The sequence below is a fragment of the Durio zibethinus genome, chromosome 21 (genome assembly GCF_047325235.1).
Source record: "Durio zibethinus cultivar Kanyao isolate XHJ-2024 chromosome 21, ASM4732523v1, whole genome shotgun sequence".
NCBI classification, from domain to species: Eukaryota; Viridiplantae; Streptophyta; class Magnoliopsida; order Malvales; family Malvaceae; genus Durio; species Durio zibethinus.
This window is the reverse complement of record NC_143182.1, coordinates 1,879,640-1,906,235: the sequence shown is the minus strand read 5'-3', so window position 1 is coordinate 1,906,235 and position 26,596 is coordinate 1,879,640. Positions and strand designations below refer to the sequence as shown.

The window sequence follows — 26,596 nt, the reverse complement described above, 5'->3', positions numbered from 1 at the left end:
AAAAATCAAAAGATATTCAGATTGTTATCATACTAAGGCCTAGCTTGATCAATCAAATAGTAAGATTTAAGCATTAAATTTTTAAGAAAAAAAAAAAGAAAAAAAGAAATTATTTTTTATAATTAAATTACATTTTTATTTTTTATTAAAATTATCAAACTTTAAATTTTAATTATCAAAATTAAAAAATTAATATTATATTAATAGATTATATAATCGTTGATTTTTTTTTTTTTATCAATTCTTAATAAGTATCATAAATAAAGGCAGCGCCAATGACCATAATGTATTTATAACCTAAAGTTATAAGGTACCAAATTATATATGAAGTCTTGCGAAAACCAAATTATATATATATATATTTATAAAGTCTTCAATTAAATTTTTTAATCAAAAAATATATTTTTTTATTATTTAAATTAAAATTTCAATATTTTATTAATAGAATATATAATTATTGATAAGAAAAATATTTCAATATCATGTCCTTGTCATACATATATAAACCCTTTCCAAACATTTATTGAGATTAAAAAAAAATTTTAATTCCCTAATATTTCTCCACAATTTTCTTTTAATAATGAAGGTAAAGGCCAAGGATTTGGAAGTTTTGGATATGTTTCAGTCACCAAACTTGAAATTTCTTAATCAAGAATGGACCACAAAAAAAAAAAAAAAAAGCTCAAAGTCTCGTATAATTCAAAAAAGTCAAAACAAACCTAATCCTAATCTAATCTTCTTAAAAAATAAAATGCATTAATCTTTAATCCAGTGTAGAAACCCTCATATAAAATCCCTAAATCCTATCCCATTGATCACATGATCAACCCCTAAATCATAAAAAAGCCTAAAACTTAGCCCCAAAAGTCTCATAATTCAAAAGGTTTGGCCCGAAAAAGAGCTTTTTTCATAAATAGGAACTCCTCAATTTTCCAACTACATAATTTTGGGGACCCTTTTGTGATTACTTCTCTCTTTCTCTGTTTGCTCTGTTTTACTCTGTTTCGGCAAAAGCCAGAGCAGAGTATAAAAATACTTTTACTACTCACAACCAAACAACTACCAAAGTCAACACACGAGGGAAGTTAATTTTAAGGGGTGTTGATTGGTGGTGTTTTATGTGGTTGATCCGACTTCGTTTTCGTAGCTTTCATTAAAGTGACGGGCTTTTGTGTTTTTGAGTTATCAATTGGAGTGAGCGAAAAACAGAGTCAGCAATGAAAAACGAAGAGCAAGCTCGTTCCTTGTTTGGGATTTCGCTTTCTGATAAACCTACATGGAAACAGTTTCTTATTTGCTCTTCTGGGTTCTTCTTTGGTTACCTTGTCAATGGCGTTTGTGAGGTACTTTATTTTTTATTTTTTTGCCTTTTTCCTGTTCTGTCTCTGTTTCATTCTGTTGGAAACGATTTTTTTTTAGTATCTTTTGGTTTATGTCTTTATGAGGAAGTTGTGGGGAAGACGAAAAAACGGAAAAGTTAAGAGTCAAGAATTTTGTCTTTTAGTTGAAGAGACATGTGAGTCACTCAATGTACAAAAGCAACCGATTGAGTTGATTCTTTTCCATTTTTCTTTCTTACTTTTTTTTTAATCCAGTTCCTCAGCAACCAAACAAAGTTTGAATGCATGATTTTAAGAGGATTTTCTGGATTTTTTTTTTGTAAATTGTAATGATTTATTACCTTGTTGAAATTTCCTACCCTGAATAAATCATTAAAGCATGGATTCTTCTCAAGATTACATTAAATATTCATGAATTATATCTACTCAAATTTAATTTTCATTATGGTAATTAAATAATTTCTACTTTCCAGGAATATGTATACAACAGACTACAGTTCAGGTAATTGCTATATTTTTTGTTTATCTTGGTAATTAAGATTTCAAATGGAGTTTTTTTCAGTGAGGGCTTGTTGGTTGACAAGTAAGGATGGTTATCTTTTTGTTTCAGCTATGGCTGGTACTTCACATTTGTCCAAGGATTTGTTTATCTTTTTCTGATCTATCTTCAAGGCTTTACTCCAAAGCAAATGGTGAACCCATGGAAGACTTACGTGAAACTCTCTGCAGTTCTTATGGGCTCCCATGGGCTTACAAAAGGCTCTTTGGCTTTTCTCAACTACCCAGCACAGCTCATGTTCAAATCCACCAAGGTAAACAGCAAATTCATGCCCTTTGACCTTAACTGTAGCATTCCAATTCTTGCTGGCTAATTTTCCTTTTCAATTGTCAAGTAATAACTGAATAATTGGGATTATAATCCTCAATGATTTGCTTATCGTTTCTGAATTCACATGTTCATTGTCAAAGTTTAGCAATGATCAGTCTACTTGCATAATTGACTGGTCTACGAATTTCTAATGAATTCTCAGATTTTTTTATACAAAAATCTTAATTTTAGAACTGATATTGTTGGTATCACAGTGGTTATCAGAAAAAGAACTGATATTTAACATTACATTGTTCTCCTTGATATTTCTCTTCTTGTTTTGAGTTTTTAACTTCGTTACTGTCATAGGTTCTGCCTGTGATGGTGATGGGCGCCTTCATACCAGGTTTGAGACGGAAATATCCAGCTCATGAATATGTTTCTGCAATACTTTTAGTAGTGGGCTTGATCCTCTTCACCTTGGCTGATGCACAAACTTCCCCAAACTTCAGTGTCATTGGTGTATTGATGGTAACCGGTGCTCTAGTAATGGATTCCTTTCTTGGTAATTTGCAAGAAGCTATCTTTACCATAAATCCTGACACAACACAGGTGATTTACACTTTCGAAATTCTCTTTGCTAATGCTTAAATGCATAAAAGGTTGTTCATGGAAAGATTGTGACTTCGCATTTAATGCTTTTTTCTTTATATGCATAGATGGAAATGCTTTTTTGCTCGACTGTGGTTGGTTTGCCATTCTTGATCCCACCCATGCTTTTAACAGGAGAACTATTCAAAGCATGGAATTCATGTTTACAGGTAAAGATTTTACAAAATTTTTCAGTTTTGTCTATCTCTATCCGCATGAAGTATAACCTGTAAAGTCTAAATGATCTTCTTTTTGAGCAGCATTTATACGTGTATGGCGTGTTAGTCTTTGAAGCCATGGCCACATTTATTGGACAAGTATCAGTCCTTTCCCTTATTGCCATTTTTGGTGCAGCCACCACAGCAATGGTACATAACTTCTCATACACAAGCTCTTTGTTCAATTCTGTGAAATATTAAAAGCATAGCTTATTCATGGAAACATTAATGGTTTGTGGTCATACACATTGAATCTCAATCAGTTTAATTTGAACTTTCCCTTTAAAGTGCAATATGACCTCTAATAAACATTGCACATGCCATGAACTTTAATTCATATTGATTTTCGGCATTTTGGCGAGTGGTGTTCTCATTGGCTGTTATCACAGGTGACAACTGCGAGAAAGGCAGTGACTTTACTACTGTCATACTTGATATTTACGAAGCCATTGACTGAACAGCATGGGACTGGACTTCTACTTATAGCTATGGGGATCACCTTGAAACTCTTGCCAGCTGATAGCAAACCAGTTTACAGAAGAGTCCCAAGCTCATCCTCATCCACAAATGAAAAAATTGGAAACTCTTCTACGAGTGAAGAAATGAGGAATCGATCAGAAATTGAAGAAGAAGAAACTTCCCTCGTCTAAACTTGATTATTACTATTGCTAAATTGTAGTTAATTTATTTCTTTTGACTTGAGTTTGAATTTTTAATTTTCTGTTTAAAAAGGAAGAAAAGATACTCCATAAGCCATTCCGGATAATACGGACTGTTTCTGGCATTTGACAAGCAAACAACACTACAGTTGTTATCAACCACATGACATTTGGCTCCCATGCATAAGTACACGTACTGTCTAGTTCATTGCACTCTTCCAAGAATAAAAACCACCTTCTTTTTCATGAAGGGATGAAAAAGATCAGATCATGAACGGTAAAATTGGAAACGATACTATTAGAGGTCAAGGTGTAGAGAGAAAACAGTAAAATGAGTGAGTCTGATGAAATAACCGTCGAGACCACTAGTCCACTGCTTGAAGGATGAGAGGATTGAGACAAAGGAAGACCGAGAGAGCCTGGAAAGGAGAGGATGTGAAGTGTATCTTTTTTTGCGGGCATGGGGGCCATTGTCACATGCTTCTCGCTCATTTCTTCCACGTCTGCCAGCAAGCTCTCCTCAGGTAACTGGTAAAAATTGGGTACTAATCCATGCAGAAAATGAGACAAAACAATTAAATGGTACACCTTTGTAGTCAAGTGTGACAAATGAAAATCGTTTTAAATCCTGAACTTCTAAACTAGAATCCGACAAGGAAATGGCTGTAAAAACGCCCACCGTGGGGCTCGAAACCACGACCACAATGTTAGGCGCCTTGCGCTCTACCGACTAAGCTAAACCAGTTTGGTTGACGAATTGTTTATATCGTAATGGATGTCTTAATACTGAGCACTGACCTAATAGAATGTGCCCCCCAGATTTTTATGTCTACTAACACAAAGAAAGACGCAGCTGTCAAGGAAAGGACAGCGACTGAGTGTGATGTCACTAACCATAGAAGGGATCAGCAGCAACGGCTCCTCCAGCAGTGCCAAGACCTTGGCATCTGCCTCATGCAAAATTTAGCAAAACGACTTGTTAATTGTTCTACAAGGTGGTGAGCATATTCGCCAACTATAATGACATTCTAAAAGAATAGTATGTTATTTTATCTTTCTTGTGAAAATACAATAAAATGACATGAATTATTTTTAAATTTTAAAAATAAACTACATGCTTCAATGGCACAAAAATATTAATTTGGCATACAACAAAACATTCACATGAAATTTGAAAATACAGGTTAGTCATCATCTTCATCCATATATATATATATGTATGTATGTATGTATTGTGATTTTATTAATATAACATTAATACAGGCTTAGAACCCACCAGTAGCCGACCACCGATTCGTCCCCCCTGGCCCTCCACCAATGTAAGTTTAATCCATAATCAATATCATGCAACTGGCAACTTTGGGTTGTATGGTCATCAAGCCTACCTCAACACCTCAAAAAGCCTTTCTGACTCCACACTCCCCATGCAAATAAAAATCGTAAGGAACAACTTGAGGCCCTTTTCTTCACACATTATTATTTTTTGGATGATTGAGGTGGATTTGGTATTCCATTTAAAAATCAAATCTCTTTTTTCTTTTTTTTTTTAACTCATTTATTTCACTTTTTTCATTCTTCCCTCTCTCCCTCTATATAAATGGGTTTATATTGAGGAGAAAACTATTAAAAGAATAATCTATAAAAGTATCCAACAACAAAACATAAGGCTTAAATAACAATCATCAAAGCAAACGAGTAACAATCTTTAAACAACAATATAATCTATAAAACATCAAGCAAATGCAGCCAAAGTTGTTGGAATATGGAAGCTTAAACAGAGTAAATGAAACATAGCATACCTTTCAGTCCCTGGAATATGCATTGTAAAAGATTTCGGTGTAATCCGTTTGTCATACAATAAAGAAAAAAAAAATGAGGATTTCAATAAGATTTCACAAAGAGAGGACCGATTACAATAACATCGTCGAGATCACAGCAGTAAAACAAAAACTGGATTTTATAAAAAAACACAAATCTATTTACGTCTAAAATATTCTAATTTCTAATCCAAAAATAATAAATAAACAGAAAACTTTTGTTCTTATTTGAAACTCTCATGATCTTTAACCAGTATATTATATTATTATCTTAATTAGAAATTCTTAAATGGAGTTCTTTTTGTCTTACATAAATAAAACAAATAAATGCACCAGGTGCCGTAGCTAATCGAGTAGCTTTAGAAGCATGTGTAAAAGCTCGTAATGAGGGACGTGACCTTGCTCGCCAGGGTAATGAAATTATCCGCGAGGCTGTCAAATGGAGTATGGAACTAGCTGCTGCTTGTGAAGTATGGAAGGAGATCAAATTTGAGTTCGAAGCAATGAATACTTTAGATAAATAAAATTTGAATCTAAAACTTCAGACAACGAGTGTAATCCAAAAAAAAAAAAATTCATAAATGATTGTTAATGAAGTCGAAATTATCAAATTATGAGGAGTCGGTATCAATTTATGTCTAATTGCTCCGCATATAATTCTTCTAACTACATTTTTTAAACGAATCAAAATCAATCCGAATTAATCTTGTAAAAGCTCCACTACAAAATGAATATACTTATTTTTCAAATTTCATTCCAATCAAATGATCCGTAGCTTCCAATCAAATGATCCGTAGCTGCCAATATATCTCGCGATAACAAAAATTTATTGTTCTAAGGTATGTTAAGATTCAGTCTATGGTTCATATTTCGTCGACCAATCCTTCCTAATTCACATTTTTGCTGAAAGAATTTCTTTTGTAATTTCTTACACAAGGATTCAGAAAATATTGGATCCCCACGTATTATTTTATCCCAACTCACGTGAGCATTTATTATTAAAAAATATTTTAATATTAATATTAAATCATTTAAGTTTTTATTTATTTTTATAGAAACAGAAAGAAAATATATATTTTTTTATTTTTTTATATTCACGTATTATTTATCTTTACGAAATATAAAAGGAAATAGAATGATTTTAAAAAAGATATAATGAAATTTTTTATTAGTTTTTCCTAAAGAGAAAAATGATATGATGGATGGGTCCAACAAAAATAAACAATTACACAATAATTCCAATTAAATATTACACAATAATTCTAATCAAATTAATATTTTTTAATATTTAAAGATTCAAATTGAATAGAAAATCTAATTTAATAAATTTAGTGGTAAGGTAATTTAATTAAATGAATTTAATAGAATAAGAATAAAATTTAGCACCACTACCAAGAAGGCAATATATACTGTTCATATTGACAACAATAGAACTTGCACAAGACTCACAAATGTTAAACTAAACCTCATCGTGTACGTAACTGAACTGCTCAAAAAGTACATGCTGCAGAGCCACCGGGCAGCTCTTCCTCTACATTGCTTGTCATTCGCTCAAGATATAAGTGCATAACCAATGACTTAATAGAAGGAATTCATGCATAACAACTCAAGACACTTTCTTTTCTTTGGTAACCATCCAAAGGAGATACAAGCATAGGTGGAGAGACAAGCATAGAGACAAGAATTCACTTATGATTGAGGCAAGACACCTGACAATAGCATTCCCTTCCATAAATTTCAACTCTCATTTGCTACACTTAAAACCCTTTTCTTTTTTTTTTTCAAAATCTGATATTGGTGTATGGTAGAGAACCAAAAAGAGACAGGCAATTAGGAAAAAAAAAAGAATAAAATCTTTCAGTCCTTGGACCTAGCAACCGCATGATGTTTACTTCTGTTGAACTAAATTACTACAAACTTTAGACGTGTCATTAACCACTGAAGACGCGCAAAATGACATCCAGCACAAACTTCTTTTTTTCTGGATAGTGTATGGAATATAAATAAAGAAAAAGGTTACAAAATGACTCAAAATGACTCTCATACTGTGGGGTTGGCTGAACCTGGAAAGAAAGGATACCACAATGGTATAAGATCTGAAAGAAGATAGACCCGATAGGAAAGACTAATTCTTACGGTGACATGAAATTCATCTTGATCTGACTATAACCTGCCTTCAGTCAATGACAGGATGCAATTACACAGATATCAGCACTTCCTTAGCAACACAGAATGGAATGAATCGTTGGCTAACCTAGAAAGAAAGGACACCACAATGGTATAAGATCTGAAAGAAGATAGGCCCGATCTAAGGAAAGACTAATTCTTACGGTGACATGAAATTCATCTTGATCTGACTATAACCTGCCTTCAGTCAATGACAGGATGCAATTACACAGATATCAGCACTTCCTTAGCAACACAGAATGGGCCTGACACTAACCATTTGCACTTCATGCAACATAAACGCCAAGAAAGGAGGTTACTAAAAAGGAAAAAAAAAAAAAAATATATATATATATATATATAAATGCAAACCTTTTGAGGATTATAATGATTCTCCTTATGCTTTCCACAGTTTATCACAATAAGTTGATGTTATTGATGAATGTAGAGGTAGAAGCCAGTCAGAAGATGGTCCACCAAATCGATAAGAAGCAGCTAACCTATCAAGTACTGGAGTATATCTACAACTCTCTGTTATGTCATGGAATATATATATATATATATATATATATATATATATATATAAATGCAAACCTTTTAAGGATTATAATGATTCTCCTTATGCTTTCCACAGTTTATCACAATAAGTTGATGTTATTGATGAATGTAGAGGTAGAAGCCAGTCAGAAGATGGTCCACCAAATCGATAAGAAGCAGCTAACCTATCAAGTACTGGAGTATATCTACAACTCTCTGTTATGTCATGGAATATGTATCGAACAAATATCAAAATTGGAAAATCCAGAAGTATAAGATAGAACGACATCAAACTACTTAGGACAGCTTACATGAAAAGAGAACTTACACACCATAGGTTTTAAAACCCATTTTATTTTTCAAATGACACACAAAAGAATCCACCTGAACTAACCTTAGTTTTCCAATGTAGCCACTCAAGAGTTCCATCTAAGTTTCTTCACATAAAATACATGACCACAACTAACAACTGAGATTAGGGTTCAGAGTCTATGCCCTGAGCGACATCAACGTCTGTAGAAACATAATCTAATAAGAATCAAAATTTTTTGTATATTCATTAAGAATCAAATCATCCACATGGAGTATTGAAGCTAACATATTCATTTAAGGCAAAATCTGGAGGCAGCAGCTATTAGTGAAAATGTCAAAAACTAGCAAGTGTTGTCCGGTTTGGCTAACAGATTCACCTTTTTACAGTTCCAGAATCACATTTCAGCAGTCTGGGACAGTGTATGTGTTATGAGCCAACCTTGTATAAGCCCATGTGCGGGCATAGGTTGTCATGAGCCACCCATGTATCGGGCCATAATCGTGTAGAGGTGCCAAGGGGGAAGGTAGATCTCATGTGTTAGGAAAAAGTGTCCCTTTTTCAAATATTGTAATGGTTCTTGGTAGTATAGCTATAAAATCTCATTTGCTTTTTAAAGGGGGGTGAGCAATTGACGTATTGTTGGGCTGCCTCACTGGTTAAGATATGTGCTAGATCAACCATCTAGGGCTACCCTTTGATCTCAACGATGGTGGGAAGACTCAATTTATTATTCTCGATATTAATAAAATATTTTTTTATACGGGAACGCTAGGGGTCACCTTGGTGTCCTCCCATTTTGCCTCGATATTTCATTGTGTATACTTGAGATTGACTTGTGGCTTGCTGGTTGCTTGTTCAGATATTAAACTATCTTTAGCTGACTTGTGTGAAAGCGTCCATTCAAATGCCGCATGGTTTATTACTTCATTGAGAGAGAACTTAACCCGTGACACGTGGTATCAAAGCACGATTGAAAAGTACTAGAGAATTGATAAAATGGCAATGAGTGGTGGATTTAGTGACCAACAGAGGATTGAAGAACTTGAGGCTACGATGGCTGCCCTAAAAGCTCATGTGGTAACTCATGATCGATTGAGGGAGAGCGAGACAACCTAGCGGGAGTTGTCCGATACTCTACATAGCTTGGGCAATGAGACCAGAGATGCCTTGAATGTCCTCCAAAGAGAGTTTAAGGACCTTAAGGCCCAAGTGAGTGTTCTACAAATGGCTGTGGCCAGGTCGAGTTCTAGCTTCATGGAAAAAGGAAAAAGGGCCAAAGTGTCGAAGCCTCAATGTTATGAGAGAGCAAAAGATGCCAAAGAGCTTAAGAACTTCCTGTTTGATATGGAACAATACTTTTAAGCTGTGCATAGAGAATCAAAGGAAAATAAGATTGTAATGGCTTCAATGTACCTTGTCGAGGATGCCAAACTGTGGTGGCGTTCAAAATTTGTAAACGATGAATGCCCTATTAAAACTTGGGCGAATCTTAGGCAAGAGTTAAAGAACCAATTCCTCCCTGAGAATGTGGAAGATATGGCTCGAAGGAGACTTCAAGAATTGATGCAAACAGGAGCGGTGCGGGAGTTTGTGAAGAGCTTTTTTATTCTGATGTTGGATATTAGAGATATGTCTAAAAATGACAAGATGTTCTATTTCCTTGATGGCCTCAAACTTTGGGCCAGGGCGAAATTACAAAGACAGGGTGTAAGATATGGCCACGTCTATGGTTACTGCTAAACCTCTTCATGATTTTAATGATGGCCCTTCAAAACAAAAGAATCCTCCATCAGTTGACAATAACTCAAACTTTGAGAATGGGGAAAAAATGGCCAAAATGGACTGACCCTTTAGTGGGGGATCTGTTAGAAGGCCTTATGGTCGAGACAATACCCAACCCAAGGCAAACAATGCATTGATTTTCAAGTCGAGGCAACCGTTAGCTTACTTTCTATATCAAGGGCCGCATGGGGTAGCTGAATTCCCACATAGAAATGCCCTTAATACTTTAAGAGCCTCGTCTCAAGAGTCCACTAAAGCACCTGAAACAATCAAAGAAGTTGAAAAGGAACCAGCCATAATGGGCTCAATACGATTCTTTAACGCTTTTCGTACCCAACTAAACATGATAAAGAAAGAAATTGAGAGAGTTCTGATGTATGTGGACCTGATACTCAATGAAAAAAAACACAAAAGCCATGATAGATACGGGGGCAACTGATATTTTCATTACATCAGAAGAAGCAAAAAGATGTAGGTTAATAAAGACTATAGACAAATGAAAGCGATTAATTCATCAACCTTTACGATCAGCGAAAGCTCCAAGAGTGTGATGACCAAGTTAGGGCCAAGGAAAAGATATGTAGACTTCACAGTTTCCCCCATAGATGACTTTGATGTTATCCTAGGATTCGACTTCATAATGCTGGCTCAGGCGATCACAATCCCTGCTGCTAGTTGTTTATTGTTCTTAAGAGAACATCCGTGTGTTGTGCTGGCCACAATCTTTCCTAAGAATGGAAAAAAAATGATTTCAACCTTACAATTCAAGAAAAGGGTAAAGAAAGGGGAACCTTCTTACGTGGCAGTGCCAATTTACAAAAAAGGGATTGAGTTGGAGTTGGTACCCGATGGGGTGAAAAAGGTATTGGAAAAGTTTGAAAGTGTGATGTCAAAGCAATTGCCCAAGGTCCTACCTCCTCAAAGATCGATGGACCATGAGATTGAGCTTCTTTCAGGAGTTAAACCATCAGCTAAAGCTCCATATTGCATGGCTCTGCCAGAGTTGGCTGAATTGCGAAAATAATTAGATGAGCTTTTACAAGTCGGATTCATTAGACCATCGAAAGCACTATTTGAAGCACCCATGCTATTTTAGAGAAAGCATGATAGGAGTTTACGATTGTGTGTGGACTACAGGGCTCTGAACATAATCATTGTGAGAAACAAATATCCCATTCCACTTATTACGAATTTATTTGATCAACTAAGCCAGGCCAAGTACTTCTCCAAATTGGACTTGAGATCTAGCTATATCAAGTCAAAATTACTGAAAGAGATGAGCCAAAGACCACTTGTGTAATGCAATATGGTACATTTAAATTTTTTGTTATGCATTTTGAATTGACTAATGCCTTTACCATGTTTTGTACCTTAATAAATTAGGCATTTTGTGACTACCTTGACAAGTTTGTGGTCATTTATTTAGATAACATAGTGGTCTATAATTCTACCCTAAAAAAGCACCAAGAGCACTTGCGTCTCGTGTTTTAAAGACTACAAGACCACCAACTGTATGTTAAAAAGGAGAAATGTGCATTTGCTCAGACATGAATCCATTTCTTAGGCCTTATTGTTAAACAAAGCCACATTCGAATGGACATGAAAAAAGTTAAGGCTATCAAAGAGTGGGAAACACTAAAGAATGTCAGTAAACTTCACTCATTTTTGGGATTGACTAATTATTATAAGAGATTTGTGGAAAGGTACTTTTGAAAAATCATGGCCTTTATGGAACTATTGAAAAATGAGCATAAATGGTGTTGAACAAGTGAATGTCAAGAAGCTTTTGAGGGATTAAAGGAAGCTATGACAAAAGACCATGTCTTGGCTCTCTTCGACATTGGCAAGCTTTTTGAAGTTTAAACAGATGCATCTAATTTTGCTATTGGGGGAATACTTCTACAAGAACGGCACCCGATAGCCTTTGAAAGTCAAAAATTGAGTGAAACTGAAAGGAGATATACGACTCAAGAAAAAAAACTCCTAACAATAATTCATTGTTTGAGAGCATGGCCGCACTATTTGTTGAGTTCACAATTCATCGTGAAGATGGACAATGCGACTGTTAATCATTTTATCACCTAGTCAAGGCTCATGGCTAAGCAAGCTAGATGTCAGGAACTTCTAACCGAATTTGAATTTTGTTTCGAGCACACAGCTGAAAGAACCAATCAAGTGGCAAACTCATTGAGCAGACGAGCAAAGTTGGCTGCCCTTAAGAGAATGGGCCTAATAACAGCTAGTAAAGTCACAATAAACGTCCGCAAGCAAATTAAAAATAAATTTGAGGAAAGACCCACAAGCCAATGCCATCTTGAAACTGGTAGAAGAAGAAAAGTCTGAGTACTTTTGATAGAAAAATGAGATTTTATTAATAAAAGGTCCTTAGTTGTTTATGTCGAAAACAATCAATCTGAGACAGATGTTAATGAGGGAATGCTATGACACACCATGGGCGGGTCATTTTGGTTGGCAACGTATTTTGGCTTTACTGAAACAAGGCTATTATTAGCCTCATATGCGGCAAGATGTGATGGACTATGCAAAGACTTGCTTCATTTGCCAACAGGATAAAGTTGAAAAAAAGAAACTAGCAAGGCATGCTTGAACCACTACCTGTGGCCACTAGACCTTGGGAAAATATCTCCCTTGACTTCATATCGGGTCTTCCCAAAGTTGGTGATCTCGATTTTACTCTGGTGGTGATTAACCATTTCTCAAAATATGCCATGTTCATTCCCGCCTAAAAGTATTACACTGTTAAAGACACGGCTCGACTGATGTTTAAACAAGTAATCAAGTATTGGGGCCTTCCTTAAAACATTGTCAGTGATAGAGATCCGAGATTCACTAGTCATTTTGGAGAGAACTTTTCAAGATTTTGGGATTTCAACTCAACATCTCTTCAAGTTATCACTCGAAAACTGATGGTTAAACCGAACAATTTAATGGATTGTTAGAGGAGTATTTAAAACACTTTGTTCAAGCTAATCAAAAGAATTGACCTTCATCGTTGGCTCAGCTTTGTTTTAATTCCAATAAGTATTTTTCCATAAACAAGAGTCCGTTTAAAATGGTCAAGGAACAATTACCAAGACTACTGCATACATCTCTTGAGCCATATGAAGGGAAGAATCCACGAGCATTCAACTTTAGCAAAGAATGGAGACAAAATACAGAAATTACGCAAGCATACTTGGAGAAAGCATCGAACGCATGAAGAAGTGGGCAAATAACAAAAGGTACAACAATTCAAAATTGGTAATCTTGTTATTGTCAGACTAGTGTCCGAACAAACCAAGTTCCTAAGAAAATGAGATCGTAGGTTGGTGTATAAATAAAAGGGTCCAGTGAAGATCCTTTCCAAAGTAAGGAATGACTCTTACAAAATCGACCCGCCAACATGAATAAAGGTGCATCCAATATTCCATGTAACTTAAAGCCTTTCCATACAGATCCTAGCAAGTCGAGGTGAATCAACTGGGGCAACCATTTCCATGAAGCCACCATTTAAAGGTATAGTCGAAGAAATTTTAGCTGACAGGGTATCCAAAGTATCTCGAAGAAGAGTTCATCAATACTTAGTAAAGTGAAAGGGCTTAAGACCAGAAGAAACTAGCAAGGGAGAAATCATGACCTCCGAACATTCAAGCGAAAGATTGAAGAATTCTAGGACAACGATGAGGGCATCGATAGAATAAGTAGGAGAGGATGTCATGAGCTAACTTTGTATAGGGCCATGACCGAGCATAGATTATCATAAGCCACCCATGTGTAGGGCCATGATCGAGTAAAGGTGCCAAGGGAGAGGGTAGATCTCATGTGCTAGGAAAAAGTGTACCCATTTCAAACATTATAATGATTTTTTGTAGCATAGCTATAAAATCTCATTTGCTTTTTAAAGGGGGTGAGCAGTTGACATATTATTGGGCTGCCTCACTGGTTAAGGTATGTACTAAATCACTCATCTAAGGTTGTTTTTCTAGCCCCAATGATAATGGGAAAAAATATACCCATTTCAAACATTGTAATGGTTTTTTGTAGCATAACTATAAAATCTCATTTGCTTTTTAAAGGGGGTGAACAGTCAACATATTATTGAGCTACCTCACTGGTTAAAATATATACTAGATCACTCATCTAGGGTTGCCCCTCTAACCCCAATGATGATGGGAAGACTCAATGTACTATTTTTGATATTAATAAAATATTTTTTTATACGGGAACGTCGGGGGTCACCTTGGTGTGCTCCCATTTTGCCCCGATATATCGTTGTGTATGCTTGAGATTGACTTATAGCTTGTTGGTTATTTGTTCAGATATTGAACTATCCTTGGTTGACTTATGTGGAAGCATCCATTCAAGTGCCGCACGGTCTATTGCTTTATTGAGAGAAAGCTTAGCCCATGACAATGTGGTTGGGAGAAACAAAACAGTGAGGCACCAGGACCACAAATAAGCAAACTTGACCCAAACAAACATAAAGGTTGGAAAAAAAGACTGTGTTATCCAATAACCGATTTTAAGTGGGATAATGAAAACATTCAATATGGTTCAATTCACAATAAGGATTTAAAATTTTTCAAGATAAGCACTTCCATGAAAAGACCAAGCTACTTCACATTTTGTCCAAAGAACAATTGAAACAGCAAAACAACAAAGTGGTCAGTTATTACTCTTAAACGAATGCCATGTCAAGGTTTCATGATAGTTCATAGGGACTCAAGTCTATAAAATCATTAATCTTAAATGAAAGACATAACTATTGGCATCTATAAAATTAGGAAGACAAAGAACAGCTTAAGAAGTCGAGCTTATGTTTAAAAAAGTAATGAGTAAAGTTAACGAAATATATTCTGATAATCCAGAACATACCTTCCATAAACTTTGGCTATAAGCGTATAACTGATTACTACTTCCTTTAACAAAATATACAATCGACAAATAGTTCAACACAAAGCTCGGTATGTTGAAGAAAAACAGAATAAGCCCAACAGATTAACAAGTCTTCATACTGCCCGACGCATATAACATTATGAAGTTGTTGTCATTGTTAGGGGGAATATTAAACGATCTAACTAAAATCTAACAAAAATTGTAGCTGACATCTGCTATGATACACTCAAAAGTGTTAGTAAAGAACAAGGGTCTTCTCATTCCTAGAAAATAAAGCATAAGCAAGAAGGACAAAAGTGTTACTTAAGCACAAAAAAAATAGCCTATTAGATATGGTGATCGAAATTGGCACATTCTGGAAGCTGCATCAAGAGAATTATAAAAGATTGAAATGTTATTCATCAAGTGGGACTCCCTAACCAAATTAAGCAGACAGGAAAAGAATAACTGAAATCAGTAAAACAGAGCATACGCAGGTAAAAGTATATTTGAAATAATGGGCAGCACAACGCTCAAAACCCAACTCATTATAATCCGTATTGGATTAAGGTATCACAAGAAGAACTAATAACAAACCAGATTATGGAAGCAAGTCAGCCCAACTTCATTGAGTGCGGGGATCGATCTATGGGCAATGAAGTAGCGATCAAGGTAATGGAAGAAGCGTGATAGCCACCCGACCATTACTTTATGGTTAGCCCATCTTTTAACAAGCTCCCTCAACATGAACTCATCATGCTTCTGGCAATACCTGATTTTAGAAAAGGAGGAAATTTGAGACAACAAGCATATATATTTACCACACAAAGTAGATATACAGATATAAATAGCTTCCATAGGGTTTCTATTGAGGAGAAAACTATTAAAAGAATAATTTATAAAAGTATCCAACAACAAAACCATAAGGCTTCAAAAACAATCATTAAAGAAAAATAGTAACAACAATCTTTAAACAACAATATAATCTATAAAACATCAAAAAAATGCAGCCAAAGTTGTTGGAATCTAGAAGATTAAACAGAGTAAATGAAACAGAGCATACCTTTCAGTCCCTGGAATATGCATAGTAAAAGAATTCAAAAAGAGAGCTCCAATTACAATAACATCCTCGAAATCGCAGCAGTAAAACAAAAATTGAATGTTATAAAAAAAGAAAAACAAAACAGAATAATGAGAAGGAAAACCCCAGCGAAATAGCGAAATCTAATCTGAGCGAAAACAGAAACCTTGCGTTCTTTTAAAGGCAAAAAAAAAATATATAGCCGTTGCAAGACTACGCGCCCTTTGACCGTCAGCGCAAACATAGGCTCCTTTTTAACCGCCTTTGACAATTAAATGGGCCTCACTGCAAGAAATAGGCCCATATAAATTATTTCCGTGTTGTTTGTGTTACTGTTATAGTATTTGAACTCGAAGAACAAAAGACCTTTGTGGGCTTAAGCAGTGACGGCAGAGGTTTTTCTTCACCCACTGAGTTAAGGATCTTGGTGAAGGAGGACTTGCCCTAGAAAAGTTGGGCTTTTATTATGGATTAAAGGGACCATCTGTCAATAGATGAGTGTATAACCGTATTAAGGGTCTGATAACAAAATCAATAACAGTTCAAATCATGATTGGAGGAACTTTGGGACATTTCAAGCCCTTTCTCAGAACACCGAACACATCAGAAGAAGGTGGTTCGACGTACGCGTAAACTTACAAGAAAATTGAAATATATTATTCAAGAACACAAAACGGAACTTAATGATAACCAAACAAAGGAAAAACACAAATAATAATAAGTGGCACTGAGACTAAAAGAACAAAGAATATCTGCTTAATTCTACTGATACAAAACAGAAAATACAAACATGAAAAAGAGAAGAAAAAAATACCTTGATTTGGTTTTTCAAGGCAAAGGAACAGAAGAAGAGACATTGAACATCTTTTCCAAGGAATTAAGCTCCGATAACAAAGCATCGAAACTCCAATCTGAGTCGGGTTCAAGACCGATTCCATTAACGGTTAAAGGGCACCGAATTTCCAACTTAACGGCTCCCCTACAATGTAATGAATTTTACAAATTCAATTAGCAAAAAAAAAAAAAAAAGACCACAAACTGAAATTCAAAATAAACACAAGAGAAGAAATTTTAACCTACATTGTGAAAAAACCGAAGGATTTTGGGGATTTGTAAATTTAAAACCCTAATGATTCAACTGGGCGATGAAAATAAGAGTAAAACACTAGAACCCCAATGTTTTCGATTTCCCAAAGATAAGCACCGAGGCTGATTTCACAGTAACATGTTTAATGAAAGAGACAAACCATAACGCTTCAAAAACAATCATCAAAGCAAACGAGTAACAACAATCTTTAAACAACAAATATAATCTTTAAAACATCAAATAAACGCAGCCAAACAGAGTAAATGAAACAGAGCGTACCTTTCAGTCCCTGGAATATGCACTGTACAAGATTTCACAAAGAGAGGACCAATTTCAATAACATCCTCGAAATCGCAGCAGAAAAAGAAAAAATAAATTTTATAAAAAGAAGAAAAAGAAACAGAGAGAGGGAAAACCCTAGAGAAATATATTCTGAGCGGAAACAGAAACGCTCGCTTTCTTTTAAAAGGATAAAAAAGTATAACCGTTGAAGACTACGCGCCCTTTGACCACCGGCGCAAAAATAGGCTTCTTTTTACCGCCTTTGACCATTAAATGGGCCTCAAAACAAGAAATAGGCCCATATGCACATTTCCCTGTTGTTTGTGTTACTGTTACACTTGAAGAACAAGATAGTTTTGTAGGCCTGATGGAGGCAGACGTTTTTCTTGGGCAGCAAGTTAAGGATTTTGGTAAAGAAGGCCTAGCCCTTGGTTGAAAAGTTGGGCTTTTATTAGGGATTAAAGGGGCCATCTTCTTAACATCTAAGCCTAGGAGCAAGGATTTCCACTCTTATCTTCTGGGTTGACTAGTAACACATAAATTGCACTGATGGATTCAGGCTTCGCTGTTAAACCCAACTCACCAGTGGGCCGGATGGTCCTTGATTTAATGAGGGTCGCTGCACAGATTAAGCCCAGAGTTTTAACGGCCCATCATCCAATTTTAGTCCAAAAATAACAAAGCCCTGCATCCAGCCGAAGAAGACTCCTAAAAGTCCATCTTCAATTGCGCGATTAGAGTTGAGACTCCTACACCAGCGCTCCATTCCTAGATGAATGTTGATCAGTGCGTCCATATTCATCAATCTATTTATGGTAAGGAATAATCGATCGAATTCGAGATTATACCATATTAAATTTAAATTTAAACTTAAATTTAATTTAAAATTTAAAATTTTATTTTTTAATTTAAATTTAATTCAAAATAAAAATTAAATTATTTAAATTTATTTTATTAATATATAAAAATAATTTTAATTTTTATATTTAATAAAAATTTAATTATTTGTGTTTAAATTTAAAATATTTTATTAATTAAAATAATTAAAATATAAAAATTTACTCATAATTATTTAAGTCAAATATAAATATGTTAAAATTTGATTTAATTAATAAATTAAATTATTTAAATTTAAATTTAAATTTAAATTTAATTTAATAAAATTAAATTAAAATTTTATTTAAATTAAATTTAAATAATTTATAAATATTAATATATCATTTACTCGTGCTTAACGTATAATCTACGAGAAAAAGAACCCAAAGGAATTGCATTTTTTTCATTAAAAAAGAAAGAAAGAAAGAAACCAACAGAACAATGATCCAAAGCCAAACAACAAGGTGGTTACGATGAATAGCACACTGACAACGTGCTGAACTGAAATGTACATCTCTCCTTCTCTCAGTTCCTCTTCCCCCTTTTCAAATCCCTTTATCTCTTTCGCTTCGTTTCCAGATCTGCCAATACCGCTCATCAATGATGTGGTTCCACTCCCATTCCGGTAACCTTTCCGTTTCCTTCTCATTCCGGATCTGATCGCTGATTCTCAAACCTTTACTCGTTACTCGATACTGTTACTCATTTGTGTTAATTGCAAATTCATCAAATTGTTTCATTATTATTTTTGGCTGAGAAAATCAAACTGTTTCAGGATGTAATTGAAATCAATTAAAAACCTGTCAAAGTCATGTTTGAAAGTCCTGCGGCAATCGCTTCTTCTCACAGTCCTCATCTTCGGAAATCAGGCGGCAAACCTGTTCTTTCTGACCTAGGTATATTGAACGTAACCTTTCATCTCTTTTATTAATTGATTGACCTTTGATTTAAATTTATCTAACAAAATTAGATTTTTTTCGTTTTTTTTATTTATTTTTAGGGGCAGATGAACCTGGAAATAGCGTTCAAGAAGGTTACGTGTTTCCATTGGTGCTAGGTGACATGAAAGGTACAAATTCACCTATGAACACCGCAGCAGCGATACTGCCTTCTGCCATCTTTCTATGGAGATTTAAGGTTTGGTTTTTTGAAGGTTCTTCGAATCAGAAATCGTAATTCACTTTTTTTTTTCAAAACAAATTTTGATGAATTTCTAATGGAAGTGATTTTTCAGGTCATATTGTTTTTGATATGGGGCTTCACTTGTTGCAAGGTCAGTATTATAGAATTAGCTAGGATGCCACAGATGCTAGTGAGAATTTGTCTTGGAAATTCTTGATTGCTTTTGTAAAAGTTTCTTTTATTGAAATAGATTGGATGGGATTCGGTCATGAGAATGAGTGCGGATCTGCGAGACTTATTCTTGTATGAGGCATTCTTATATTATAACCCTCTCCTTCTTGTGGTTAGTTAATATCTCTTGGAATTTGACTACAGATTGTTCTTTGATATTAGATGTTTGTTGAATCTTACATCTTGATCTTGCAATTATAGACAATGATGGTTTGGCTATGGGGAGTGTGTTTATGGGTCTTCTCGCAGAGTACTGTTAATTATGCAAAAATATTTGATCTTGATCAAAACCACCTTACTTACAGAGAAATATGGAAGGTACTTTTTCTAACTGCTCTTCATTTATTTGAAGTCTTTACCGTTCATATGCTTTATCGAGAATTTGGTCCTCAGATTTTGGTGCCACTATGACCAATAAAATGTTTTCCTTTTCTAATTTCCGTTTTCTGTTTTGTTGTATGCAGTGTAGCATATGGATGACAATTATAGTACCAACTAGCATGACAGCATACCTTTATCTTTATTCCCATGGAGAAGTATCATTGGCAGCATCACAAACAGTGTAATATCTACCTTTTTCCTGGCATTATGTTTTTTCTGCAGTCACTGGTTATGGCTTTACTAAATTATTGCTTGTTAATTTCTCACTAAATATGAGATGCCATTAATGATTTTGTGCATATATGTATGAATACATATGTTACGTGACTGTCTGTGGTCTTCTCTTGTAGACTTGTAGAATGCACTCTGTAGGCTTACCAAGTTATCATGCCATGGGTTATTTGATATATATTGATAGTTCTGAACTTTTAACTACAAATTGCAGGTGATCCTGTATGTTGCTGTTGCTTTGGTTTTGGTATTCCCCTTTGATATTTTTTATTTGTCATCTCGTTACTTCTTGCTAAGAACACTCTGGCGGATAGCACTCCCTCTGCAGGCAAGTTTCTAGTGTAGCTTTGTTTCGCTTGTACTTGAGCTAGCAAGCTGCATTTGCAGATTATCTTTTCTTCATATTGGATGTATTTTCTCTTTAATCTCTCTTTGGTTTTTTTTTTTTTTTTTTTTTTTGCCCTTTTAGTAGAAATTACTCAGAGGTTCTCTGTGGCTGACATTCATTCACATTTTTTACTTGTTTAATTCTTGTATAACAGCCAATTTCATTTCCAGACTTCTTCTTGGCTGACATTCTAACCTCTATGGCCAAGGTATGAACCTGTAACCTCATATTGTCTTCTTAAGCAACCTACTTGTTTCATTTCTGTTAATTATTAGATTTTACCAATTAGAGGAACAATTGTATGGCTTGTTGTCTCGTCCTTTAATATTCTTATGTAGAAAGTTTCAGTTTCCTTTAGATGCACACAGATTGCATGTCATATTACTTGTTTTCTTGATTTCTTGTGCACACTTATCCTCCTGCACCTATTCAAAGGTTATGGTATTATATTTTGGTTTTATAAGAGGAGCTGGATTTATTTATCTAATTGCTCGTAATCTTTATCTTGTGAAGGTATTTTCAGATTTGGAGCGTTCAGTCTGTCGAATGGTTCATTGCCAGGTAATTCAATTAAAACTAATTGAACTTAAGGCTTAATGTTGTGTCTGTAATGTCTTAGAATAATGCTGTTGAATTGCTTTGATGAGGTCTTCTAATTGAACCCATGCTTGATATGTTATCTGCTATCTGTTATTTAGTGATGATGTAAAGAAACAATGAGGGGTATACTCTTTCTATCTTATGATGTACTAAATATGTATACGCTTAGATTTGGATTCTGTCAATTCATACCATAACTTCAAACTGCCAAAGCTTTTTTTTTTATTGATGCAAGGTTGGTCTTCTTAGATGAATAAGATGAGGTTTCTCTTGGCATGTAGGTCGCAACAATTGCTTGGTTTGAAGCGGACTCAGTTTGCGGTAGTCACTCAGTTGCAATTCCACTAGTGCTTGTTATTCCTTATATTTGGCGGCTAATGCAATGTCTGCGACAGTACAAGGACACAAAAGAGAAGGCAACCCTTTTTAATGGTAATACATCTAGGTCCCTCATATTTAGTATTTTCTTATTAATTTACATTTAGTCAGCCATGGATATGGAGCTATGAAGTGGTAAGCTTAGAATGTTATGCCTCAAGAAATGTATTAAATTTTGTGTTCAGCACACCATTTAAGTTTGTCAGTGCTTTGGTTTGCTGGTTCTCACTTGTTTTATCTCATATGGGCTATGTGACTATTGTAAACCTGATTATTCTTCTACCTATTTTCCCTAACTGCTAATTTTTCATTTTAACCCGATTTGCATGTGGTTTTCAGCTTTAAAATATTCGACAGCAGTTCCTGTGATTTTTCTTTCAGCCCTTAAATATCATGTCTTACCTGATAGGTGGACATATGTTTATCGTCGCCTCTGGCTTTTCTCAAGTGTTGTTAACTCACTCTACTCATTTTACTGGGATGTAACTCGTGATTGGGACCTTAGGTATGATGATGAGTCCCTTTTCCTGACAGAGACACTCTTATATATAGCATTTGTTTTTGAGGGCACTTTAGCATTTTGTTGCAGCTAATTAAGTTCATTCAAATTTGGCATGTGCAGCTGAAACGTGACTTGGGTTATGATGACTTAACCCTAAACCTCGTTTACTTAATACTATTAACAGATTTAAATATCTTTTAAGAACAACTGTTTGAGGGACATAATATATATATATATATATATATATATATCTTTATTCTGTCTATGCATAAATTTTGTAGTATAATATTCTGTAAATAAATGCTGCTTTTGCTTCACTTCATATTACGGTCTTCAACTCAATTTACCTTATCTGAAATAGAAAATGTTACACATGCTGTAATAATCAAACTTAATTATCATGGCATGCATACTGATGTTTTGTTCCCTTTATTCTCTCAGCGTCTTCACTAGGATTTTCAAGTTCAACAAACCAAGTAATTTTTCCAATCTGTTTTATGGGCGGCAATGGGTAAGGATCTTAGGTGCTATTAAATTATTCATGCATTTTCATTCTGCAATATACTTAATGGCACATCAATAGCTAGTTCACATGCATAATTGCCGTTTCTTTCACTGGTAGGTTTATTTTTGGGTTATTGGAAGCAACTTGATTTTGCGTTGCACATGGACATACAAATTGTCTGCTCATCTCCGCCACAACTACTTAACAGTGTTTATGGTTACCACCTTAGAGATGCTCAGAAGGTTCCAATGGATATTCTTTCGAGTAGAAAACGAGTGGAATAAAATTACCAAGTCTGGCTTTCAGCTTCCGATGGCCGACATCCCAAGGGAGGAAGAAAAGTTACTAGGCTGAACCAAGCACAATGTATAGATAACACAAGTCTCCGGCTTTAAGTAGCATCAAATTGAATTCATTCTTTACGCTATTCTCATATATTGTTTCAGCCCTAAAACAGTTGCTGCATTTTGGTTGCCCCAATTTGACATTGGATGATAGTCAGATCTTCATACCTCTCGGTTTGTCGGCGACCAATTTTGATTTATGACCACGGCTTGGATGTATAAGTGACAAAACATTTTATTCATATTGGAGATTTAGAAGTCAAGTGTAGATTTAAACTAGTTTCCAATGTTTTCACATCCGATGGTGTTTCAAGTTGAACATTGATCTTTTTGTCTTTCAGAAAGGAATATTTTTATTTTTGCAGTGAAATCCGATGGAAATGCGATTCAGAACGGACAGTTTTTCCTTTCTTGTTTCGGGGAGGTTAAGTAAGAGTATGGAAAGTACCGTAGTCAATAATCATTAACCAACTAAAGTTACAGAGCCAGATTTCTAGGGATTTCGAAACAAACAAAAAAAAGAGATAAAGCACCATTTTTTTCCCCCCAAAATGAAATAACAACACTATCCCCCTGCATCCACGTAGCGAAAACAAAAAGCTAATGTATTATTTTGTTATTGTTCTTTTTCAGTTCGGTTGGGAAATCTTTTCGGGTATCGATGAAATGACAGGGTAAGAAATAAATAAAGAAAGAATATCCAAAACCCCCTTAACTCAAACAAAGTCCTTTTGGGGTTGGTTTTTAGCCCTTGCAAAGAAGGTGACTCACGTAATACAAATCGTGGCCTCTTTATCAAAACCCTTCCCAACTTCCTCTTAACACTCCTTCCATTATAAACCGCCAAACTGGTCCTCACACCACGCTAGTGCATGCCCCTTCAAAAGCCCTTCTTTTTTTTTCCTTCATATAAATTCCAAAGTCATCACCCAATTCCTCTATCCAAATCTTTCTCTCTTCTCTCTCATGGCTTGTAATCTTTCTCGTAGGCAGGTTTGGGCATTATCATCTTTAGCTGAGGAAGCTTCTTGGTGCTGTGTTTTTGTGTTGGTGACCCTACTATTACTGAACTCTTTGAAGGAAACTTGTAAGAAAACAAATATTGATGAGGATGTCAAAGGGAGTCGGCTGTTGGACCGATCATGTGATGAATTCTATGTTGTTGGTGAAGGAGAAACCCTTCACTCCATCAGCGATAAGTGTGGTGATCCTTTTATAGTGGAGCATAACCCTCATATTCATAACCCAGATGATGTTTTCCCTGGACTTGTTATCAAGATCACTCCTGTCAAGTCTATATAGGAAGTCATTGAGTTAGCTTCGTTGTTTTCATTACATCATTTTATTTGAAAAAGGGACACTACTCTTTATTTGGCATACATCTAGACACAAGGGGAAAAAAGGGTTTTTCTTTTGTTTTTGTTCTAGTTTGTTTTTCCTGATCATCAATGGAACAGAAACAACTGATCACAGTTCCTTATATTCTATACATATGATCATGACCTATACTATGAATGTAGAAAACTATGTTGAAAGGCCCATCGTGAAACTTGAAAGAGGGCCTTCCTTTCGGTTAAGTTAATTAAATAAATCAAGATAATTAAGTGGGTGTTTGGTCCAAAAGTGCTTACCTATTGTAAAATAAAAAACAGACGTTTAACTCTCAAAAATTTAAAAATTTTAATTTATGTTAGAAGTAGATTTAGACAACTATAAATTAAGCTTTTTCAAGAATTCTTAATTTTAGTAAGATAATTTTTTACATTCTTACTTTACTCTTCAATAATTCACAAAATATAAGAGAGTAGTATTTTATTATTTGATATTTCTTTTATTTGTCTTCAATGGAAATGACGACTTAACGATGGGATATCCATCAATTTATCATCAACATTAATTTTAAGAAGAGTAATAATTTTATAAATTGAAAGGGAATATATCTATTTAGCAATCTTGGATTTTGGTACACTGAGAACATTCCTCTTTATCTCAATTCAAAACAATGAAGTTGAGTGGCAAAAACAATGCCAAAACGGGGTTCGATTTTTTTCAATTATTAAAAAATGGAGGCTCTTTGTAAGCCTGCGAAGATTGCAGTCGTGCATTAATAAATGCCCATTTCAATGTTGGGTTCCTCTCAACCATCTTGGGCCTAAGCTCGACCCTGTGATTGAAACCCAAGTTCTTCGGCTCGGATTGTGGTATGCGAACTCTTTTGAGTTCCTTTTGAGTCAAGTTACAGCGGTTAAACCCAACTTGTTTAGCAGAAGTTTACTCTTGTGAATGAAGTTATTCGTTCTAAAATATCCTACTTGCCAACACGAATATTCATGCATATGCTTCCCTTCTGGACGACGATTCCAGGGTTAAAAGCGCAACAACGACAATTTTGACAAGGAAAAATTATGATAAAGAACTTGATTAGACTCACAAAGACAATATTTCCCTGTATGATTTTCATGGAGATGTTGGTTTAGTGGTCCATCAGGCATCAGGGATCAATGTCATTATTTTTCTCATTTTGTAGCTACCAATCAGGATTTAACGAAATCCCACAACTGGTGATAAAGAACTTTGTGGTACGACCCATGAGTGAATTATCTCCACAATGAGATTTGAGAATTCGTGAAGTGAACTCAACCGCAGGCTTTCGACACTGCCAGGATGTCACCTTCTGGCTTGGCTTTACTGCTTTTATGGCCTAAATATGCTGCCGGATAAGCCGACCAATAGATATCTTTATCTTGGAGAATTGGACTTAAACTGCTTCAAGTTTATCTTAAAAATCACAAGTTTCATATTATTAATATTATTTTTCGGCAGATGCTCAATTAATCATGTCAGTGGAACCAAATAGAGTTAAGATAATTAAGTAGGCCAGCACTACTCCACTCATAAAACAAAGTGGAGGAGATGGGTACGGGATGGTGGTGGGGTGGGTTCCGGATGTAGTTATGAAAATGCCAACCCAAGTTAGAAAGGTGATCACATGATGTTTTATTCACTAGGGTTACTTAAAGCAAAGTATATTGTTTTCTCTCTCTGGCACAATTATAGCAATTCTTATCGATTGAGCTTTAGCTCAATGGCATGAGGTTTGTTGCACTTGGGAGGTGGTCAAGATAAGTAAATGGGTTAAGAGGATTTCAAGAGTAGATTAGGAAATTAAAAAAAAGAAGGGTTAATTTCTTCTAGCTTCCAATATTCCTTCAAACATCACAAACCAAGAAGCTGTGGACGTCATACTTTTGTTTCTTCCAATTGGATATTCTTACAGACACCACATATTTTATATCTCACTCTTTTTTTCTATCCGAATTTCTGACTACATCCTAGAAAATTTTTTTTTTTTTAAACTCACGATTTAGCCCAACAAGAGGGAATATTCAAGAAGAAATTGCAGAAAAAAGGGAGCCAGATTG

General features: G+C 35.0%; 5 protein-coding genes across 14 annotated transcripts in view; 3 read left to right on the top strand and 2 right to left on the bottom strand.

Annotated features, from left to right (window-relative positions):
* LOC111304665 (uncharacterized) overlaps nucleotides 1–23,544 on the top strand; it is a 51,554-nt gene extending 28,010 nt beyond the window's left edge. The window contains exons 2-15 of one of the 6 annotated variants that reach the window (XM_089750604.1): nucleotides 18,916–19,117; nucleotides 19,268–19,388; nucleotides 19,493–19,629; nucleotides 19,727–19,765; nucleotides 19,865–19,957; nucleotides 20,047–20,163; nucleotides 20,310–20,405; nucleotides 20,672–20,785; nucleotides 21,000–21,053; nucleotides 21,359–21,406; nucleotides 21,727–21,877; nucleotides 22,163–22,328; nucleotides 22,767–22,836; nucleotides 22,948–23,544. In XM_089750604.1, coding sequence (XP_089606730.1) covers nucleotides 19,304–19,388; nucleotides 19,493–19,629; nucleotides 19,727–19,765; nucleotides 19,865–19,957; nucleotides 20,047–20,163; nucleotides 20,310–20,405; nucleotides 20,672–20,785; nucleotides 21,000–21,053; nucleotides 21,359–21,406; nucleotides 21,727–21,877; nucleotides 22,163–22,328; nucleotides 22,767–22,836; nucleotides 22,948–23,184 — 1,407 coding nt within the window. In that variant the 5' untranslated portion in view covers nucleotides 18,916–19,117; nucleotides 19,268–19,303 and the 3' untranslated portion in view covers nucleotides 23,185–23,544. Of the gene's footprint in view, nucleotides 1–18,839; nucleotides 19,118–19,267; nucleotides 19,389–19,492; nucleotides 19,630–19,726; nucleotides 19,766–19,864; nucleotides 19,958–20,046; nucleotides 20,164–20,309; nucleotides 20,406–20,671; nucleotides 20,786–20,999; nucleotides 21,054–21,358; nucleotides 21,407–21,726; nucleotides 21,878–22,162; nucleotides 22,329–22,766; nucleotides 22,837–22,947 lie in introns of those variants that run through there. The other 5 variants (XM_022901443.2, XM_089750607.1, XM_089750605.1 and 2 more) reach the window with 5 other exon arrangements.
* Nucleotides 849–3,853, top strand: LOC111304666 (UDP-galactose/UDP-glucose transporter 2-like). Its single transcript, XM_022901446.2, has 7 exons — nucleotides 849–1,343; nucleotides 1,814–1,842; nucleotides 1,951–2,152; nucleotides 2,518–2,760; nucleotides 2,868–2,969; nucleotides 3,060–3,167; nucleotides 3,407–3,853. Exons 1-7 carry the CDS (start codon nucleotides 1,218–1,220, stop codon nucleotides 3,665–3,667), a joined length of 1,071 nt encoding a protein of 356 aa, XP_022757181.2. The 5' UTR covers nucleotides 849–1,217; the 3' UTR covers nucleotides 3,668–3,853.
* On the bottom strand, nucleotides 3,828–5,587 carry LOC149512751 (uncharacterized). The gene is made up of 3 exons (XM_089749933.1): nucleotides 5,476–5,587; nucleotides 4,571–4,623; nucleotides 3,828–4,221 (listed from the first exon to the last, which is right to left on the bottom strand). Exons 1-3 carry the CDS (start codon nucleotides 5,496–5,498, stop codon nucleotides 3,920–3,922), a joined length of 378 nt encoding a protein of 125 aa, XP_089606059.1. The 5' UTR covers nucleotides 5,499–5,587; the 3' UTR covers nucleotides 3,828–3,919.
* On the bottom strand, nucleotides 4,240–17,813 carry LOC111304667 (cullin-1-like). Of its 5 annotated transcripts, XM_089749935.1 has the most exons (6): nucleotides 17,614–17,813; nucleotides 17,328–17,456; nucleotides 17,062–17,226; nucleotides 16,230–16,239; nucleotides 15,764–15,938; nucleotides 6,795–8,381 (listed from the first exon to the last, which is right to left on the bottom strand). In XM_089749935.1, exons 3-6 carry the CDS (start codon nucleotides 17,183–17,185, stop codon nucleotides 8,343–8,345), a joined length of 348 nt encoding a protein of 115 aa, XP_089606061.1. In that variant the 5' UTR covers nucleotides 17,186–17,226; nucleotides 17,328–17,456; nucleotides 17,614–17,813; the 3' UTR covers nucleotides 6,795–8,342. The 5 variants fall into 5 exon arrangements, with proteins under 5 accessions (XP_089606064.1, XP_089606061.1, XP_089606060.1 ...); XM_089749938.1 differs by lacking the exons at nucleotides 6,795–8,381; nucleotides 17,328–17,456 and adding an exon at nucleotides 4,240–5,952 and having other exon boundaries at nucleotides 17,614–17,811; XM_089749934.1 differs by lacking the exon at nucleotides 17,328–17,456 and having other exon boundaries at nucleotides 17,614–17,811.
* Nucleotides 23,545–23,646: 102 nt separating the features above from the next.
* LOC149512750 (uncharacterized) lies at nucleotides 23,647–24,924 on the top strand. Its single transcript, XM_089750614.1, has one exon. The coding sequence runs from the start codon at nucleotides 24,141–24,143 to the stop codon at nucleotides 24,474–24,476; it is 336 nt and encodes a 111-aa protein (XP_089606740.1). The 5' UTR covers nucleotides 23,647–24,140; the 3' UTR covers nucleotides 24,477–24,924.
* Nucleotides 24,925–26,596: the final 1,672 nt, after the last annotated feature.